At 39.1% G+C, this 20,508-nt stretch overlaps 1 protein-coding gene across 1 annotated transcript; it reads left to right on the plus strand.

Moving 5' to 3' along the window:
- The first annotated feature begins 9,124 nt into the window (after positions 1-9,124).
- On the plus strand, positions 9,125-15,876 carry LOC144542572 (exocyst complex component 3). Its single transcript, XM_078289619.1, has 11 exons — positions 9,125-9,136; positions 9,205-9,449; positions 9,805-9,922; positions 10,113-10,220; positions 10,708-10,808; positions 11,798-11,899; positions 12,661-12,787; positions 12,884-12,991; positions 13,859-14,014; positions 14,551-14,672; positions 15,741-15,876. Exons 1-11 carry the CDS (start codon positions 9,125-9,127, stop codon positions 15,874-15,876), a joined length of 1,335 nt encoding a protein of 444 aa, XP_078145745.1.
- The last annotated feature ends 4,632 nt before the right edge of the window (positions 15,877-20,508 follow it).

A 20,508-nucleotide genomic window follows, 5' to 3' on the forward strand; every position in this document is an offset into this window, starting at 1 on the left:
CTGGCGTTTCGCCCTGTCAGGAAGTTTTGATTGAGGTTGTTCACTCTCATCGTTTTCCGGTGCGGTTTCAACTTCTGGACTCACAACAAAGTCGTCTCTGTCAGAGTCGTATCCTGCAAACACAGCCGAGATAAACAGAGCAGAGTTAGGTCCGTTCATGAGTTGGTAAATTCCAATTTAACTCCTGGAGTGTGAATGTCACCCAGCTGTAAGGAAACACAATGTGAATTGAATTTGAATGACAGGAAACAGAATTGAATTCCGTTAAATTCCATGAAATTCCGTGAAATTCCACTTCCGCAAACGTTATGAATCAAATAAAAGACAGTTCAACAAATAAAATACATTCAGTCGTAATGTATGGATTACCATTACATGTTCTGCATCAAATACCACCTGAAAGGTACTTTTAACATTTTATGATATTCAGTATTGATCATATATAACACTATAATCTCAGATATATGGTGAGAAAACATGGAATTTCACAGAATTCCAATTCCAGTTCAATTCCAATTTGTTTCCTGTAGGTTTTTTCAAATTCCAATTCCTCAGTTTAATTGGAATTGATGAGTTCATTCATGAATTGACCCTCAGTGCTGACACACAACAGAAAAATCGTGGATAGAGAATCTAACGGGTTACACTGCAGTTAGTCAGTTTCCATTTAAAACGTGAAGGAAATCTCACACTCTGCTCTTGCAATTCAACACCATCAACTCAGTTCAACTAAACGTTCAGTCCAATGCGTCTGGAAATTTAAGCGGTATTTAAATTAATGTTGTTGAACTCCATCATGTTTTTGAACAGTTTGAGAACACTTCTGCAATGAGAAGGCTTGGTTGAACGAGATTTCTGTTTCTTTAAAAAAAAACTTACTCGCCCCTTTAAAGTCACAATGAAGCAGCACTTTGAAAGCATCTTGCTTCCTTAATGTGATGTATTTCCTATTGAAACAGGATGTTGGGGCGGGACATAACGCAGTGAGGGATCATTCAAAAGTGCAAACCAATGGGAGATCAGTTAGGGAGAGAAAGTGAGCGGCAGAAAATCTGTGATGGTTTAATTGGTTGGAGTTTATATTTACGCCTCCTGGTACAAGATGAGGTCACCATTAAATATGTTTTCCAGTATAGTAATTTGATGTAAAAATACATACAAATAAATAAATTCTGTACATTTTTTTGGCATTTATTGTTAAAAAGGTGTATGTTATGGCATGGAAAATTAGCAAACGAGGTGAAAAAGTCCTCCTGTTGTCCCAAGAAAGGACAAATACAACAAGGACAGACCTGCAGCTGTGTTCTCTGACCTGCTCGGATGCACCTGTGCAGCACGTTCAGGTAGTGTTGGTTGATGAGGTTGCGCACGCGCTCCTGGCTGCAGGAAGCCGCGACGGTGTACAGATACTCCTTCTGACCCGGAGTCAGCTGTGCGTGCTGCGGGACAGAGGGGTAACGTTTCACTACTGGGTTTCACACTGTGTCACTCAGTGGGTTCCCACACACACATCTGACAGACAGACAGACAGCCTGGAGTGACTTTACTCTGTCAGTGTGTGGGAGGTTATATTACTTCATATAAGCAATCTAAAAAGCATATGGCTTTGATTTTGGAATATGTTGTAGGAAGCATCAACACATCTCATCTGGCTTATTTTCACAAAAATCCATTTAGAATTATTTACACAAACAGCAAAATTAGTTACCGAACTACATTACCCAGCATGCTTTTAGCTAGTTGGAATCTATCATGAGCCTGAACTCCCAAATTGCATCAGCGTTGGTTCATTCTATGCTGTAGTTCTCCATCGCTACAAAGTCTTTTCTGTAGGTTTCTGCGCCCAGAAATGTGCTAATCGTCTAAAAGCTTCTGTTATGTAGTGTGGTGAGCAGCAAAACAGAGATTTATTTATATGAAAATGCTGCTTTAACTGTGTGGAAAGAATAGAGTGAACATAACATGATAGTTCACCTTCAGGAAGGGGGCTGCAGTCATGGTTTTGGGGATGTGTATGGTCGTTACATGTTGGAGTTGGGGTTCATGTCTTGCAGCTGGAAGTCTCTGGATCTTCAAACCGGTATCGAAGTTCACATTCGCTGCTAACAGTGCTGTTGACCAGAGAGAAGAAAACAAACAAGAGTTTAACTGATTATTTTTTTGCATTGCTGCTTTAATGGACAGTTGACAGTACAGAGAGACAGAAAAGAGGGGAGAGAGTCCTGGACTGGATTCAGTATTAGATACAAGACGCATTCAACCTTATCAATGGCCCTTCTGTAACCCTGTTATGGATTTATGTCTTGTACTTTTATTGTTTGTCTTACCGGCTTCTATTTATTGTTTTCTTATTTTTGGGTAAAGTACTTTTTACTTTCTGGAGTCTTGGAGCTAATCCCATGATTTTCAGATCTCTCATTAAGTGTTTTTACACTGAAGAAGGGAAATTTACACCAGCCACCAGCCAAAAACTAGTAAATTTAGCCGGTGGTTTCCAGTTTGTCTACTCTACCAGCCATTTTGGCAGATAACCAGCCACCATCGAGAGGTTCTCTTCCATTTCAAAAAGTCATATTTGGCTGGTAAAGTTGTGAAAGTGTTGTTGTATTTTGAAACCCATGAGCCAAAACCAACAGCCGGTGGATGAAAACCTTATTTTGCATGCCTGTCTTGTTTCTGAAACACTTCGGGACCGGAGTTAACGAGTCAAACCAAAGACTCTCTAATTAGAAAGCGGCACACGTGAGCGCTCTTCCTGACACAAACCCGAGTCTGACCCAGAGCCGGACTCAGGTTTAGGATTTCCCCCTGGTTTCCACCACCGTGTCCCCGTTAGACTCAGGTTTCACAGCAGACAGGACAGTGACATGGTGTGTTTATTTAGCGAGGAGATAGAGTACGCACATGTGAAATCCTAACCAGGGAAAGACACTGAAACTACAAGAAGATACAATGGATTCAATGTGCTGAATAAACCACAAAGGGAGCAATCAGTTGTTCTATTTTGCTGTTTTTGTTTATGTTTCATGAAAAATGTCACTCTGTATGATTTGAACTCACCTGTCTTTGACTCATGTGAGCCTGTACACCTGCAACATAAAGCAAGCTTCGTCTGAATGGTGTCAGCTACATCAGCATCACATCTTCTATTCTATTCTATTCTATTCTGTTCTATTCATTGACATACCTTTCCTATCTTAATCGCTGAAACTAAATGAAAAGATGTTCGAAAATACGGATTAATCAATGCAGTACAAAATGTAATGTGTATTGATGGTTAGAGAATAGATGATTAGCAGAAGTGAAATGATTGGATACAGAGTTTTACCACACAACCATTAAAATATGACTTTACCTCGGCAAGACGTCGTCCTGATGAACCCTTTGGACTTTCTGATTTTCTGAAAATGTCACTTGCTTTTTCATGATGGGAAGAGGTGAAGCTGCCAGCATCCTCTGTCCCAGCAGCAGCCAATGAAGCTGCAGGGTCAGAGCCAACTTGTCTTCCTCACTGACGTCCGTCCAGGTGATTAAAGTGAAGCGGCTGCCGGATCCGCTCAGTACCTGGAAGGCCAGGGGGCGTGGCCTTTTACCAGGAAGCTCCGGCTGATTAGCCAGAACAGAGAGGGAGGATCACAAATCAACAATCAACTCTGTTTTGATTTCTGAATTATAAAATGGATAGTTCTGGTTCGGGTGGCTCAGTGTTTCCTGGTCCTGGGTCTGAATCTCGGCCCTGATCCTTCGTCATGTGTGTGTTTCCTCCCAAAACATGTAAATCAGGTGAATTAAACTCTAACCTGCCCATAGGTGTGAAAGTGAGAATGAGTGAGATTGTTTGTCTGTGTGTGTGTGTGTGTGTGTGTGTTCGCCCTGTGATGGACTGGTGACCTGTCCAGGGTGTTTCCCATGGAAGTTTTATATTATGTTTCCCTGCCTTCCACCCAATGCATGCTGGGATAGGCTACAGCCCTTTAGAGATGTGAAGGGCATTATAACCAAGAAATTGTGATGCAACAGAAATGTGAATATGATTGAAAGCAGTTTGCTGAGAAATGGAAAGTTTTGTTTTGAATATTTGAGACATTTGTGCATTTTGTCTTTAAGTTTTTATGTTTTGTATGCAGATAAGTGAACGTCTTTCACACGTTTTCATCCAGCTCACTCAGGCCTTTTTGGCCTAGCAACATGTTGTAACATTATTTGTCCAACAGATGGCGAGACAGAGGTCCATTTAAACAGTCCTTTGGCTCCCAGTTTGTTTCTCTCTGCCTATTTGAAAAATGCAATAAAGTGGGCGTGAAGAGCGGGGTGTGGGGTTGGGCCGGGTTGGAGAAGAGGAACGAGGTGGAGAGTCTCAAATCTACCTTTATACTGAGGGAGGGAACTTTTTGTTTTACCAAATGATGTATCTTAGGACAGTTGTCCCTGAACTGAACACAGCTGCATCTCCAACTGAACACCGGCTGCTCATTTTAACCACTGGAGGGCGAACTGAGCCACGTTTACTGAGATAAACACTGAGATAAACACTGAGCAGGTTTACTGAGATAAACACTGAGATAAACACTGAGATAAACACTGAGATAAACACTGAGCAGGTTTACTGAGATAAACAATGAGATAAACACTGAGATAAACACTGAGATAAACACTGAGCAGGTTTACTGAGATAAACACTGAGCAGGTTTAGTCAGATAAATACGGCACCGGCACATTAGTGCTCAAATGTTGGCAGTATGACCGGCGTGTATTTCATAACTAAATACCACTAAATACCAGTTAGCATTACCAAGGGTTCAGACTAACTCTGGCTCCGCCCAGTGAGGTTTAAATCGACCAATGAGATTATTTCTGCCTCCGGAGTAGCTCTGCCTCTGAAATGTTTGCATTCACGTGCTATCAGATATATCCGAAAAATGACTTTCCTACAAGGAAATTTCACATGGACACCGTCCAAAGTCGGATAATTAAGTCAGAAACTCAGAGAAAGTGTGACCTTTAACCTTCTCAAATAAGGTGAAAAAATAAAGTTTTGTGTCAGTCAACAGTAAGAAAACACCCATGCACTTTTATTGCAAGTTTGTTGTTAGCTAGACTAACCCATTTGTTTGAATGTCATTCATCAAATTGGCTTGTTAAGCTGCAGGACGTCTGTGTTTGTTTATTGTTTGTCTTCTGGGTTTCATTTCCCTACAAATTTGCACATGAATGCAAAACTGTTTAGCAGCCGACTTAGAAGTCCCGGATGTTGGACATTCCCACCAGCACATGGACGCACCATAAACCTCAAGTCTGCTCCTGGAAAAGTTGGGGAATACTCATGAATAAATCAACAAGAAAACAAACGGCCGAGCCGGAGGGTTGATGGAAAGAATTCAAGGGAAGATCCCTGATACTTGCCCAACAGCTTTCTGTCTTTGTGGTTGCAGCATCGTTTGATGCCCATGACTATGATGAATGCACCAAATACCTTTTTATAACATGTAAAGATATCAAAACTATATATGTTAAGGACATTAATATACAGTACATATATTTTTAAGTTGAATCTGGAACATGTGCAACATCAGAGTCACTTCTTCAGGTAAAAACAAGAATATGTCAGGTTGTTAGAGACAGTGCTTCAGCCAGAGAAAGTCAGGTTCAATAAAGGGCATAGATCAATAAAGTACCATATTATCTTAATTATTTAATTTTATTTCAGTGCTGCACCTATTTTGCATCACTCTGCGTGTCTGCTAATGCGTTTTAGGAGGTATTTGCTTTGGATTCAAACATATTTGTATAAGCAACGCCTTCTCAGCTGACCAAAAGAGAATTTCCCGAGTTGGATAGTTAAAGGGTAATTTTTTTTATTTTTTTATATCAGAAATGTACACAGAACAAAAGCAGGCTGTGCAGGGCAGTGTAGGTGTTTTCCCATGCTGAACTGCTTCCTCACCACGGTGCAGGCAGGGGGAAGTGCCAACTCCTGACAAATACCAACACACCAGAGCTGATGTAACACAATTTGTCGTCTCATACCACCGTGTAGATGAGGTGAGATCTGAATTGATCTAAATCTCTGTACTGGGAGGAGCAGTGACTCACTCTGCCTGACTTTCCATTTCTTGTACGTGGTTTCCCTTCCAGATTTCAAACACCACAAGGGAGAGTTGCATCATCCTTTGTGTTTTGGTAAAAAGATAAAGCCTTACATTCAACCCTGCTGCATGGTTTTGGTGTTTTGCATGTGTTATTGTGTGATATAATATAACATCACAGTATTATCTTTTAAATCACTCTTTAAAACTCCTTTAAAAAGGCCTTTTTAAAATCTCTGGCTCTTAGTTATTTTATTCCTGTTGCCTTGTATGTTTATTCCATTTGTTGTATCCATTTGGCTGGAACTTTTAAAACATTTTTTTTATTCAATTTCTTTTTTAATATTATTTCACTGCTCTAACTCATTGTCCTTCTCTTTTTATACTGATCTGTGCCATTTGTTCAGTCTTTTATTTCTCTTGATTATGAAGCACTTTGTAGCTTTGTTTTGAAAAGTGCTATAGCAGTAAATAAAGATTATTATCATTACTATTATTATTGTTATTATTATTGCTCCTCCCAACCGTAATGCAACAACTTTCACTTATCGTTCTGTGAGGTGAAATCAATAACTGTGAAGCACTTTGTAGTTATAGTATATATATATATTATAATTCGTAGTAATAGTATAGCAGTAGTAGTTGTATTAGTATTACTAGTATTAGTGTTGTTATTATTGCTCCTCCCAACCGTGATGCAACAACTTTCACTTCTGTGAGGTGAAATCAATAACTGTGAAGCACTTTGTAGTTTTGTTTTAAAAAATGCAATTTAAATATAGTATATATATATATTATAATTCGTAGTAGTAGTATAGCAGTAGTAGTAGTTGTATTAGTATTACTAGTATTAGTGTTGTTATTATTGCTCCTCTCAACCACAATGAAACAGCTTTCTGGTCTCAAGGTGAAAGTGAAAGTACAGTAGAGCCAGTTCTGTCCCGATGGGAAAACCCCTCGTTTCCTTTATCTTGCTGTTAAATCGTGGAACTGAGACTCACACTGCAGCACCGCTCAGAGGCAAACACAGCTCTGCAGACTGATGGCTCTCACTATAGACAGGCTGAAGCATTCACACTTCACACTGAAGAAGGAAACCATGTGGAGGAAAAAGACAAAGAGCTTTACCCGGAGGACGGAGGAGAAGACACCGATTCTAGAGAACAACAACGCACTGCTGGATGGTAAGAGTCTGTTTTGTTGCTATGAATGCAGCCTCTGTGTACAACAGGCCTAGAGACTTACATTTTATTTGGTTTATCATCAGTCCTACGTGTTATTAGTGCAGACTTTTGTTGTTTTAAAAGGTTTGTTGGGGTTAAATATAATTCTAACTTCCATTTCCTCGTGTGATTTAAAAATAATAATAAACTATATTGGTATTCATAGTATTCTGTTACGTCACCACATGGCCATCCTGTTAGGAAAATAACACGTGATTGTAACAAATTAACAGCTGATTATAATCAAATGGCGGCCACAAGTATTGAGCTGTGTGTATGGTAAAGCACCGTATTGGTAGGAAATGCATGTGACATCATGGGAATACTGTGAATAGCACCTTTCAAAACAGAGTTACAATACAGATTAGGTTAATATGAAACAACAAAATCTAGAAGCGATTAGATAAGAGCATAACAAGGTCACTCTTTCTGTCTTGGAGCAAGGATTTCAGTTCGGTAGGAGCGAGTAAAAGTGTGTTTCAAGGATAGAGATTTAAAAGAAGATACTGGTTCAGAAAAGAAGATCCTATATTTAGAAACTCACAACACCAGTTTGTGGTTCAAGGATGAGTCATGGAGGGACATTTTGAAAGCTGTGGTATGTCAGTTAAAAAATTCAAAACAGCCATCAGTCGGCCTTTCTAGTGTTAATGTGTTATTTGAGAGGCGGTACTTCAAATATCACCACAATAATTAAACTTTCAGTCAGGCATGCAGCATATTTCCAAATAGCTAAAGAATTTTGTTTCACCTTTATAATCCAGGGAAGTGAGAACACACTACTGAGAACACACTGACCAAACAAATATTACCCCAGTCGGCCTGATGGGGGCGCTATGATACCATGCTGTGAAATTGTTAGTGGAAATGGGTGTGGCCTATAAATAACATATTTTATATCGAAGTGCATTTGTAAAATCTGTAAAAATTGACAGCCTTGTCTGGAAAGGCTTTTCAGATTTACCAAATTTCATGCACTTTGGCCAGAAGGGGGCAGCGTGACATTTTAAAAATTTTAAAGGCATATCACACGCAACATAAGTCCAACTGACACCAAACTTGGTAAACTGATCCAGCTATTGTTGCTCTACAAATTTGCCTCTTGGACCACCCAAGTCCATCATAATGAATTTTCACCATTGAATTTTTTGAAATAATTTTTTCAGTTTTTGACCTTTCAGCACCAAATTTGGTACACTTGGAGAGAGAGCTGAGGTACACTTTGTAACTACAAACCAGCAAAATCCAATATAAAATATGGCTTCCATCAAGCAATGAAGTGGGGAAAAAGGCGTGAGCTGTCCAAAATTGGTCATAACACATTGATCCTCTGTCCAATTGTCTTGACTTCAGAGCACTTCAGGAACCAAGTACGCACAGGGATTTGAAATCCACCAATAGGGGGCGCCACAAATGCCAAAAAAATTGAAAATTTTCATGAAATTTGGTAAACATGCTGAAGGCACAAGGATGAGTCAAAATTTAAAATTTGGTTGTGATTGGTGAAGTGGGCGCGGCCTTTTCAAAAATGGTATATAGCTCATATTGGGCTTAAAGGTCATTATGGATTCGCCGACTGCACTTAAATTTCTTTTTGGTGTTTTATGTTATATTTGCAATACTCTAAACTAGCATATTCTTCATTCCCAGGATACGAGATAGATAATGTCCATGAGAATCCCTCTGTGCAGAACTCCTTAAACATCCAGCAGGAGCAGCACTCTCAGAATAAAGGCCCGATCGAGCTTCGGGACCTGGCGACGGTTTTAGACGTGGCTCCTGACGCCGTTCCAGAGAAACCCGACGCTTCTGCAGATGGCTCGTACGGTGAGACGCTGCGGGCCGACAAGCTCCAGAAAGACTCCGTTCGCCTCATACAAGCGTCCGTGTACAAGCACTTCCCGAAGCTCCCGGTGGAGGCGGAGGTGAACCTGGAGAAACACCTGCTGAATGTGCAGGAAACCGTCGCCAAGGAGCTGCTGAGGCTCGCTCCCCTGCTGAAAACCAGCAGGCTGCTGGGTTTTCTGATCGACTGCTACCATCGCCAGACATTTGCCCACCTGCACGGTCTGCTGCGGCACGTCACCTCCACCAAGAAGGGCTTTGTGCTGATGGAGTGGGCTTTAAACACATATCTGAGGTATCTATCTATCTATCTATCTATCTATCTATCTATCGATACACATTCTCATTAGAAACCTGGTTTACATGGATTCATTTAATAATTGGTCTGTGTTGTTTGCTTTCTAAATACAACATCCTGGTTACTGTGTCTGGTGACCTTTGACCTGCAAAAAACCGAAACAAATCTGACTAAGGCGTTTTCCTGCCCAAATAAATGGAGAGATTGAGCAGAAATCTGTGCGTGCATGCAAATGTACTCATTCTGAATTATAATTATAATTCTCATTCTGAATTGTATTTTCTAATTCTGAATTGTAAAACATCAAATACAGAGTAGAAAACATATTATACTGGTTTGTGGTACTTTCCAGTCAGGAGCTCCTGGGACACCCAGACCTCCAGGACAAGGACCTCATGAAACCAGTTGACCTCCTCCTGCTGACAGACTGGGTGCAACAGGCTCAGGACAAGCTGCTGCTGAACATGCAGGTAGGAACGATCATATTACAGAGTTAAACTCAGTAGAAAATATCGACTGGGACTCAGATTTTCCAGTTTTGACAAATTTTTCTTGACTCTCTGTTTTTGCATCTTTAACGTCAAGATATTTGACAACATATATAGTGTTTTGGAAGTGAACTCATCAAGTATCTCTGTGTCTGTCTCACCTGATGGACAGGTGGACATTTCCAGATCCCTGGAGAAAATCCTTCAGAATGAGAAAAATGAGAAAAGCACAACTGAGGATGAGGAAGCTTTCGTCAGACTACATGTGGATACTATTCAGGTACTCTTACTAATTCGTATAATTTGTATACAATATTACTAATTAGTATAATTATAAGTATAATTAGTACATAATATAAGTATACTAATTAGTAATTAGTATGTAAAAATAATAATTAGTATATAAAAATGTGTATATAAAAATAAAGAAAAGATTCACTGGAGCACACGGACAGTTTAGCCTTTTGCTCCAGTGAATCTTTTTTTTTTTTTTTGTATTTCTATTTGTAAACACAAAAATGTATTAATGAATTAATCAATTTATTTATTTATTATTTTCTGTATGTTTTATTTACCTAATTATTTATTTTTTTGTTTATTCATTTTTATTTACTTGTGTTAGCATGAATGAAGATGAGGATTTAACTGCTGAATGTTCAATAAGAGATCTGTTAGCTAGCCAAACAGATCTCCTCTTTAAAGTATAAACACGGTATATTGCAAAAATCTTTTAATTGTTCAATTTAATGAACTCTTCCTCTCTGTAGTGCATCAATGCCAATCTCCAAACAGCTGAGCACATCAGCCCGGTCCTGAAGGAGCGGGTGAGGGAAGTCTGTTTCCAAGAGCTGCAGGACTTTGTGAAGAGGTGAGAAATCAGTTTTACCTCGAGAACAAAGGATTCCCCAAAAAAGATTTTCACCCAGACCCTTCATTAAAAAGAAATTCAGTTTGTTTTGACTTGAATTCCTATTAAATCGAACCTGCTGTAAATGTAACTGACTGAGAAATGACTGTATGACTGTTTTTCCCACGGCGCAGCCGAGGGCATCAGTTGGCAAATTCAGGTCAGTCAGTCAGTGAGTCAGTCAGTCAGTCAGTCAGTCAGTCAGTCAGTCAGTCAGTGAGTCAGTCAGTCAGTCAGTTGTCACTTCATGAGATGATACACTTCGTCAGATGTCCTCTAGAGTCTTTGACTGTGAGATGCAGTGTTTCCCATGGGCACAAAATCAAAAGTTGATCAATGTATAGAAATTGATCTAAATTGGTGTCTAAATGATGTCACATCACATCATGTCTGTCGTGGAGATGCACAGACAGCAGACCAGCAGCATTGTGTTCAATCCACATTGTTTCCCGGTGTGAAAACAAAAGTGAAAGTTAACATTCCACAATTTGTTCCAAACTCTCCCGTGTTAGTAACCGGATGTAAACAGTAACTTGATAACTCGTCTTCTGCTGCCCTACAAACTTTAATGGTAGGTAACGTTATTACCATGCGGTAATAACAGTAGTGGAATTAGGTAATTTAACCGTGTCGCAGGGCTTCAGTGCATAGAATTGAATTGAATTGAATTGAAGTGAACTGAATTGACCACACGCGTCGTGGGTCTGTACAGGATCTGTGAGCTTTTACAACACATTTTATCACACATTTTTAACACAACAACAACTGAGTGTCCTCTGGATGACAAATCCAGCAACTCAAACTAAAGGAAACAGTGCGCTGCTGTCTGTTGTGTTAGGATGTGAGAGAAGATGCACATAACCAATCAGCTTTTTTAGCAGTAAAGTGCCGCTTTAGCCAAACTCTGCATGCTGCTTTCATTACATGTTAGTACTGTGTTTGGTTTGTAGGTACATCAGCATGCAGAAGAAGACTCTTGAGAAACAAGCCAAAATGGACAGGCCAGAAACAACACACTTCTTCAAGACCCTGAACACCTGCAAAGAGCTCAAGTGAGTCTTTCAACGTGTTTGTCTCCAGTTCAGTTGAAAACTTTACTGTCCCATGAGGTAAATTTGATTTGCAAACAGAGTTTATAATAAAACACATAATTAAAATACAGTCAACATAATAAAAATATAAAAATGCAATAAAAGCACATAAGAAATCACTACAGCATGTGTCATATAGACAAACATCAGTAGATAAGACCAGGCAGGGAGTCAATATTTTGATATACGACAATAAAAATGCCCTCATCAGTGAAAAATACTGAATTTTACACAGGAATAAGAGACTATACTACAGTAATGAGTTACATTACAGTAATCCTACTACAGTATTATAGAGGCAGCAGACCAGTAGACTTTATAAGAAATGCTTTGGTACTACTGTCTTAATGTTTCACGTTATTACTATTAGAGTTTGGAGTTTTGAAGGCCAATAATGATATTTTTTTAAATGAAGCTGCCAATAGCCGATATTTTGTGCCATTGTGTGTTTAAATTTGACTATTTTTATGCCAAAAAAATTCAAGTATTCAGTGTTTTCCCCAGAGTTTTATTCTAGTCAGGGTGGAAAAGCCTCTGAAACATTTAGACCATCATGGGACACTAAAACTCTCCACTGAAACCCAGACTGATGAAAATATAGAAGAACAAATGACATAGAAGTACTAATGATAATACAGAAGAACTGATATTATGATAGTGATGATGAGGAGCAGGAGGAAGAGCTTTGTTGATATGGTGTTGATGATGTCATTCCATCGCAGGCTGTACGTCCAAACCAACGGCAAAGGCATCAAAAACGTCGACCATGTGGAAACCGTCACCGCTCTGGAAAACATGGAGGCGTTTACTGTGAAGCTGCTGATGGACAATCTGATTCAAATCACAGAGGTGCGTCAGCTGTTTAGTATTCTTGGATTACAGCAAGGAATTGTGGGATATGCATCATTTTCTGTCATTGTTAAAATCGCATGTCTGATCCCTCAGAGCTACCTGAAGAGATATTTCAAGAAAGACGACAAGCAAATGCTCCTCTTGATTGACGAAATAAGAGAGCAGTTCCACAGGCGGCCATGTTGTCTGGATGTACAAAAGGTACGTTAAAAAACTGAACATTGAGATTTACTTTCTTAAAGGGAAAGACGCTTAACAGTGTTTGAGTTTACTATGACACAGCAGTGATTCAACCGATATCCAGTTCATGAAAGCTTTTCCATTTGCTGTTCTAAACAGCCGGTGTCTGGTAGCTCTTTCCGTTTTACATTTCCAGTTTGTTTGTAATAGAAGAAGAAGAACTGGGTAGTTAGCATGAGCAGTGATAGCCAGCATGGCTGAACAGACATAGAAGAGAGAAACTCAAACTGCAGCAACAGAAAATCCAAGCTCCGCCCACACTGTTTGATTGACAGGTGATCTGTGGGAAGTGCAGTAGAGTTCAACAGTGACCGCCCACTTTTGAACGGCTCCGGTTCCAGGAAGTGAATTTCCGATTCATTCCTCCATTGACGTTTCAGAAAATCCTTATATAAAGAGTTTTTTTTTTTGCCTTTTTTTCCGTTTTCCAATTTGTTTATTTTTTGCTCCGAATCAAATGTTTTATGGTCACGATTCATCTCATAGTTGGTTGGCTTGGTTCCAGGCTTAAAACTCTTTATATAAGGATTTTCTGAAACGTCAATGGAGGAATGAATGGGAAATTCACTTCCTGGAACCGGAGCCGTTCAAAAGTGGGCGGTCACTGTTGAGCTCTATGAGCGCTGAGGAACAGAGACGTCACCAAAATAAAAAAAATATAAGAGAACAGTTTGTCAGGCTATGTAATCTGTACATAATTTGTAACAGTGTGTGTATTTACTGCAGCCTCTTTCTTTATGGTTGTGTCTTAATATTATTGTGTTGTACCTTTATTTTCTGGAAGTGAACTGATAAAAACTGAAGTGTCTGTCTCTTTCTCTCTGTCAGAGAGTGATGGATGAAGCCTATCAGCGCATCAGCCAGATTTACTTCGAACATCTTGTCCGAAGCAGCCAGAAGAAACTGGAGGCGAGGTGGAGCGACGCCGCCGGGAGGCGAGTCAGTCAGGACGCTGAGCTGCTTCACCTCACCTTCTCAGACCTGGTGAGGGGAACATTTTGGTTTTGATCTTTGCAAAACTGTAGCTTGACACCCAGCAACACCGTCGTACACAACCTTATCGTTATGAATACAGATCATGGACTGGTTTCTAAATTTACTAAGTAATAAACCACAACTTTTTCATATAAATAAATGATCAAAATCAAGAAAAACACTCATGTCTCTCATAGAATTGTAAATTGTTTGTACCATTATATATTTTGCTTCTTTACATAAAAAACAAAATCATCGTGCATTTGTTTTGCAATCGTGTTTTAACTGGTTTTTGGGTTCAACTGTAATTGAAATAATTAACTGATCAAATTTTTATCAATCAATCATCAATCATGATCAATAGGGCAATTAATTTCTCTGTCCCTCGATTCGTATTGTCACATTTTTGTATTGCTATATATTGAATTTCGATATATCGTCCCATCCCTAACGATCAATTGTCATGATGGCAAACACTAGGAAAATAAGGCCTAGGTAGAATATAATTTTCCTTTAACAAAAATGTCGTGGTTGTTGTGTGTCAGAGTCCTGAGGTCCGGCGCTGGAACCTGGTCCTGCTGACAGTCAGAGAGCTGCTGGACTGCAGAAGCACCGACGCTCTGAAGATGACGGTTGCAAAGATGCTGCAGGATTGTTCCAAAGAGAGGTAACTCATCCTGCGGTGGACTGATCTCACGCTCACCTGGGGCCTGCTGTTCCCAAAAGCATCTGTACAGCTCTCTGTCTTGGTGACCGTCCTGTAACCAGAAGGTCGCACATTTGACCCGTGCAACACAGAAAACACAGATTGGAGTTTTAGTTATCCAAACACTTCTCTGAGGCAGTAATAATCTCATTGGTTGGGTTAAACCTCAGTGGGCGGAGCCAAAGAGCCACAGTTTTTCTTGCTAAGTAATGTTAGACTGAAGCTCAGTGAAAAAGGCAAGAGGTAAGAGAGGAGGAAGCTAATATTATGAAGCCTAGCACTCTGCTGCTAACTGAAAAAATACAATCTATCCATACTAAGTTGGTTAGCTAGTTAGCTAGCTGAGCTTCCAAGTTCAAACCAAACTAGCCATACTAGCCTATAGCTATCTAGGTAAGCTAGTTAGCTAGCTGCTGACCTTCAACATCATGAATGGTCATGAATGAATAAAAAAAGAAGTCATCTGTATTTTCTGTTTATATTTTGACCAGAGTTCCTGCCATTGAAGTTGCCAGTTAGCTAACTTGCGCTTTGGAAAAACGGTGGTTCTTTGGCTCCGCCCACTGAGTTTTAATTCAACCAATGAGATTCTGCCTTCGAGAATTGTTTGTTTAACTAAAACTTCAATCTGCTGAACCCTCTACTTGGTCTAGGGGGCGCTGTACCAAATGACCCCTCTAGCTACTTGTACATGTACAGTATGTGTATTGCTGAGTGAAATGTAAAGCTGCAAAGTCCCAATCAAACTGTGTGTAATATGATGAAATTCAGAATTCATAAAAGAAACAACAAAACAAAAGAAAACAAATGTATTACTGTATGTATAATTGAATAAAGAGACCTTTGTACTAAGATGCTTTTGGGAACAGTTTCAATTTCAGTTTCCTTTTCATCCATCCCCCAGGCACCACCTCCACTTTCCTCCACCGGACATCTTAGTGGACAAAGAAATGCTTTAAATGACTCATGAGTTCAGTTCTGTCCTTGTGAATCTCTGCATTATTGACGCTCTTTGTGTTTTGCTCTCAGCTGCAGCGTGGACCTGGAGCTGCTGCCTGCCCTGCTGCGGTTTAGGGGGGATCTGTCTGGATGGGAGGTCAGGGAGGTGCTGGACGCCTGCCTGCCCGACCAGCCCAGACCTGCATCCTGCTGCTGCTGGTCCTGATTCTGAGGAAGAGAAACCTCAAAACCACAGACAAGAGACTCCAGACATCTAATACTGTGTACGGTGAATGCACAAAATATTAGGGACACTTGATCTTTTTTTTTTAAAACACCACATCAAACATCATACATATATGATAGAAGAAATACAGATTATAGGGGAGGGGTTGATCCACCAGGGAAACAGAAGTTAAACCAAAAGAGGGGATTATCAAAGAAATTTTGAGAAACAAAAAAAAAGGGAGGGACATTTTCATAAAGAACATTGATATGGAGAATCCAGGTAAAAACCATGATCCCTTATTGATTTCCCTTATTAAATCTATACCAATCACAAAGCAGGAGATTTAGATAAAGAGAAAAATGTTCCTAATATTTTGTACATTCAGTTTAGTTTAGAGAGGACGACTTTCTGTAAAAACCAAAAAAAAAGCACAATGCAGCATGATATTTTAAAGTTTGCACTTCCCCGTCTGTTGTTACAGAGGCGGGGCTTTAACCTCAATATTTAACATAATTTAACTACAGTTGCATTTCCAATTGTACAATTTTTAATAATGCATGGGTTTGGTGTCAAAAGGGCCAAAGTGACATTTGAGTATTATATTCATTCATATCATTGGAAAGCTCTTCTTGTTGAGTGCTATCTGATGGTCAAAAGAATACATTTGTAATCATAAACAAAATAAAAAATAAAGGAGAAAATCCAAAAGACTCACATGAAAATGCAAGATGAAATTTGGTGCAAATTTCTAACTGCACTTAATAGCTTTTTATCAAATATAATTTTTCTGAATCTTCAATGAATAACAAACACAAAATCATATAGTTTTGTTTTTCTCTGCTGTAAATTTAGGAAAATGTCACTTACACCCTTTTTACTCCAAACCCTTGAATGCTTAGTGGACACTGGGTTTGCTGAGTTTGCAGGAATGGGTAGATTCCCAAAATATCCTGCAGAAGCAGAAGCACAGTTACTGACTTTAAAACTCTAAAAAGAAAAAGTACGCAAAACAGTTCTCAGTTATCCTACTGTAAGAACAGTTAACGTAATTCAGTACACTGTAGTTACTGTGTTTACTGTATTTATGTACTGTAGAGCAGGTAGTCTGACATTCTGGTGTATGTATTTTTTTTAGAAAGGGAAAATCAGACGCTGTTGCAGAAAGAGATTAAAGTAAAATGTTAGATTAAATTTGATGTTGGGTCTAACAGGACGATTCACAGCATGGACACAGTCTCTCCTTTATGGAGAACGTTTGACAATTTTGTCATTCTATTATATATTATATATATAATATAATAATATATATTATATATTATTTTCTACGTTTGTGTATTTATATGTATATGTACAATATTATGTACATAACATTCCAAAATGCTGTATATCTATTTGCAACAAAAGTTATCTGATGTTCATTGCTTGACATTTCAAAAACACAACTGATAACATCATCTAAAATGTTACTGTTGTATAAGCAAAGATACTTTTAGTTAGCAAACAACCTCAGAAATAAACCCTTTTCGTTTCACTTCATGACACTAAACTCGCACAATTTTTACTCTTTATTATCATTCATCCCCCAAAATCTGGACTCTAGTTCTACAAACTTTGAACATAGAAACTACGTTCAAACTTTAAACTATTCAGCTGCTTTAGGAGAGTTTTTATTTTACTTTTTTTACTTTTTGATACTTTTTCCACTTTAAGTTGTTTTACTTTTATGGAGATTTGGATTTGATTCCTGCACTGATTTGTTGTTTTTCTGCATGTTGATCTAACTGCTTCATGGAGTTACTGTTAGCTTCTGCTACTTTTAAAGATTAATTCTACTGAAACACAATTTTTACCGTTCATGCTCTTAAAGGTGTAGGTTTATTCCATGACAATATCTTACTATTTTTTACTTTTCTGTTTCAAGTTTTATGCTTCTGTATTTTTAATGTTAGGTACTCAATAATCATGTGATTTCTTCCCTAAGAAACACTTCCAGTTTCTTACAGTTACTGACATTTTCTCCAGGAAATCTACTTTTGCTTGTTCTTTATTTTTAGTGTCATTAGAAAATGCTCCTTAACTGTAACTGCTGTTTAAGAATACTGTTTAAGAACATGCTTGAAAGTCAATGTAATGAATGTAATGTGATGTGAATAAATAAAAATATTTCTCTCATACTTTTTAGTCTTAATGGATCCAGTGTAGCACAAGTGAACCACACTAGATGGCGACTGAACACTTCTTTTCAACAAGGGACTTGATGGGAAATTCCCAGCTGCAGTGTTTCTCCATACCATTGAAACCACATCACTATTTTCTGTTTCAGTTTCCGCCGACATAAAAGACACAAGTAGATGAATACTCTATTGTAGCAATTAGATGAGGCAATCATAATTTGTTTCCAGCTGTCCCTCCCAGACACACAGCTAAACCCCCTGTATTCATTTCAGTGCAGGGTTAAACTGATATGGGTTTTTGAACCCATATTTACCCATGATACCCATATTTTTAGACGCTAAGTTAGCCAATATTTCGTGTAAATATTCAATATCTTTAAATTTGACAATTTTCAGGCCAAAAAAATTACAAGTATTCAGTGTTTCCAACAGAATTGTATTTTTGTCAGGGTGGAAAAGCCTCTGAAACATAAAGCATTTAGACCATCATGGGACACTAAAACTCTCCACTGCACCTATTCAATGGAAGGGGAAACTCTGGGATACACTGGGCCTTTAAATGAAGAATTAATTTACAAAAACAGAATTGAACAATTAAATGATTACATAAAGAAAATAAAGTTTCGTGTCAGGTTTTCCAGTACTCTACCACAATTTTGAGGTACCGGCACTTTACTTGAGTAGTTCCATTTTGTGAGACTTTCTACTTTTCCTCCACTAAATTTCAGAGGGAAATCTTGTTCTTTTTCCTCCACTGATGGCTGGAGTTACTAGTTACTTTGCAGAATAAGGTTTTACATGCAAAACATACGATAAGCTCATAAAATATGTTGCATTGTTAGAGTTGAAACTCCCCAACAGTATATGGAGCAGTTAGACCGACAACATTAAAATACTTCTTACAGGTTAATGCTTCAATAATGTAATACTCTGAAAGAATGAGGACTTTTGATACTTAAGTACATTTTCCTGCTAATACTTCTGTACTTTTACTTAAGTAAACTTTTGAATACAGAACGTTTGCTTTTAATGAACAATTTTTGCGTTATGTATTGCTACTTTTTCTTAAGTAAAGGATTTGAATACTTTTTCCACCACTGATGATATCAGAGGTGGACGATACTGACTGGCCGATATCCGATATTGGCCTGATATATCTCCTAGTGCAGAGTTACCCGTAATGTGGGCAGGTTGGGGTTCAGTACCTTGCTCAGTGACACTTTGGCAGTGCTGACCAGTCACTGGCTCACAGCTGGAAACCACCTTTCTTTTTTTTTTAAACACTTTATTTATAGATTTTCAGTTTACAAAAAGAAAACAAACATTGACAGCATAGAACATCAACCCCCCCACCCACCCCAAGGCCGCAGACAATTCCTGACATGTACATTGTTAAGCAGTGTTTAGAATAGGAACATAGTACAACATTGTGCATCAATGAATCCAACTGGCTATCTCATGTGTATGTAAATGTGTAAGAGAAGATGACATCAAGTGAAGGGTATGCTTTCGACAAATTCCATAAAGGGGACCCAGGTTTTAATATATCTATCCCGGGAGTTCTTTCGATTATATCTCAACTTCTCTAATGGAATCATAGAGAGTACTTCCTTAACCCATTGATTAAATGAGGGAGGTGTCACTGATTTCCATTGCAGAAGAATTAGCCTCCGGGCCAGCAGCGTTACAAATGCTGTAGCGTTTGCCTGGAGAGCAGTAAGTTGTTCTTCTGACGGAGACACCCCAAAGACAGCAATAATGGGGCTAGGATCTACTGTCCCACCACAAATGTAGGAGATTGCATCGAAAATCCTCGCCCAGAAGTTACTTAGTGAAGTGCACGACCAGAACGTGTGACCTAACGTAGCTGGACTGTGGCGACATCTCGGGCACTCAGGGTTGGTGCCAGGGTATATTTTGGCCAATTTCTCATTCGAATAGTGCAACCGATGTACAACTTTGAATTGAATGAGACCATGTCTTACGCAGAAAGAGGTGGTATGTATACATTGTAAACTACGTTGTCACGTCTCATCAGAGAGTATAACATCCAAGTCCTCCTCCCATGCCAGTTTAACAATATCCCGTGAGGGGGGGCTGATGTCTTGTATTGTTTTATAGATTTTAGACACCCTCCGGAAACCACCTTTCTGATGGTGGGATTTTACCAACAGCCTTCCAGTCACTGGTCAGGCCAATTTACCGCCCACTGTCCTGCTTGGCTTATCTTTTTGGAAATGGAAAACACTCTCCAGGGGGGAAACTGAAGTTATGTTTTTGTCTTCCTCTGCACACCACTGTCCTCACACTGATATCAGAACACCGGCACACTTTCAGGAAAACTGGCATGCTGACAGCGTCCTGAGCGGCGGCGGGAGGCTCGTATCCTTCCTCTGCTTCGAGGAACGCCCCGGCGCTGCGGCGGTCACTCGGGACAAATAAACTGGGAAGCTGT

This window comes from Centroberyx gerrardi, chromosome 17, assembly GCF_048128805.1.
Source record: "Centroberyx gerrardi isolate f3 chromosome 17, fCenGer3.hap1.cur.20231027, whole genome shotgun sequence".
Taxonomy (NCBI): Eukaryota; Metazoa; Chordata; class Actinopteri; order Beryciformes; family Berycidae; genus Centroberyx; species Centroberyx gerrardi.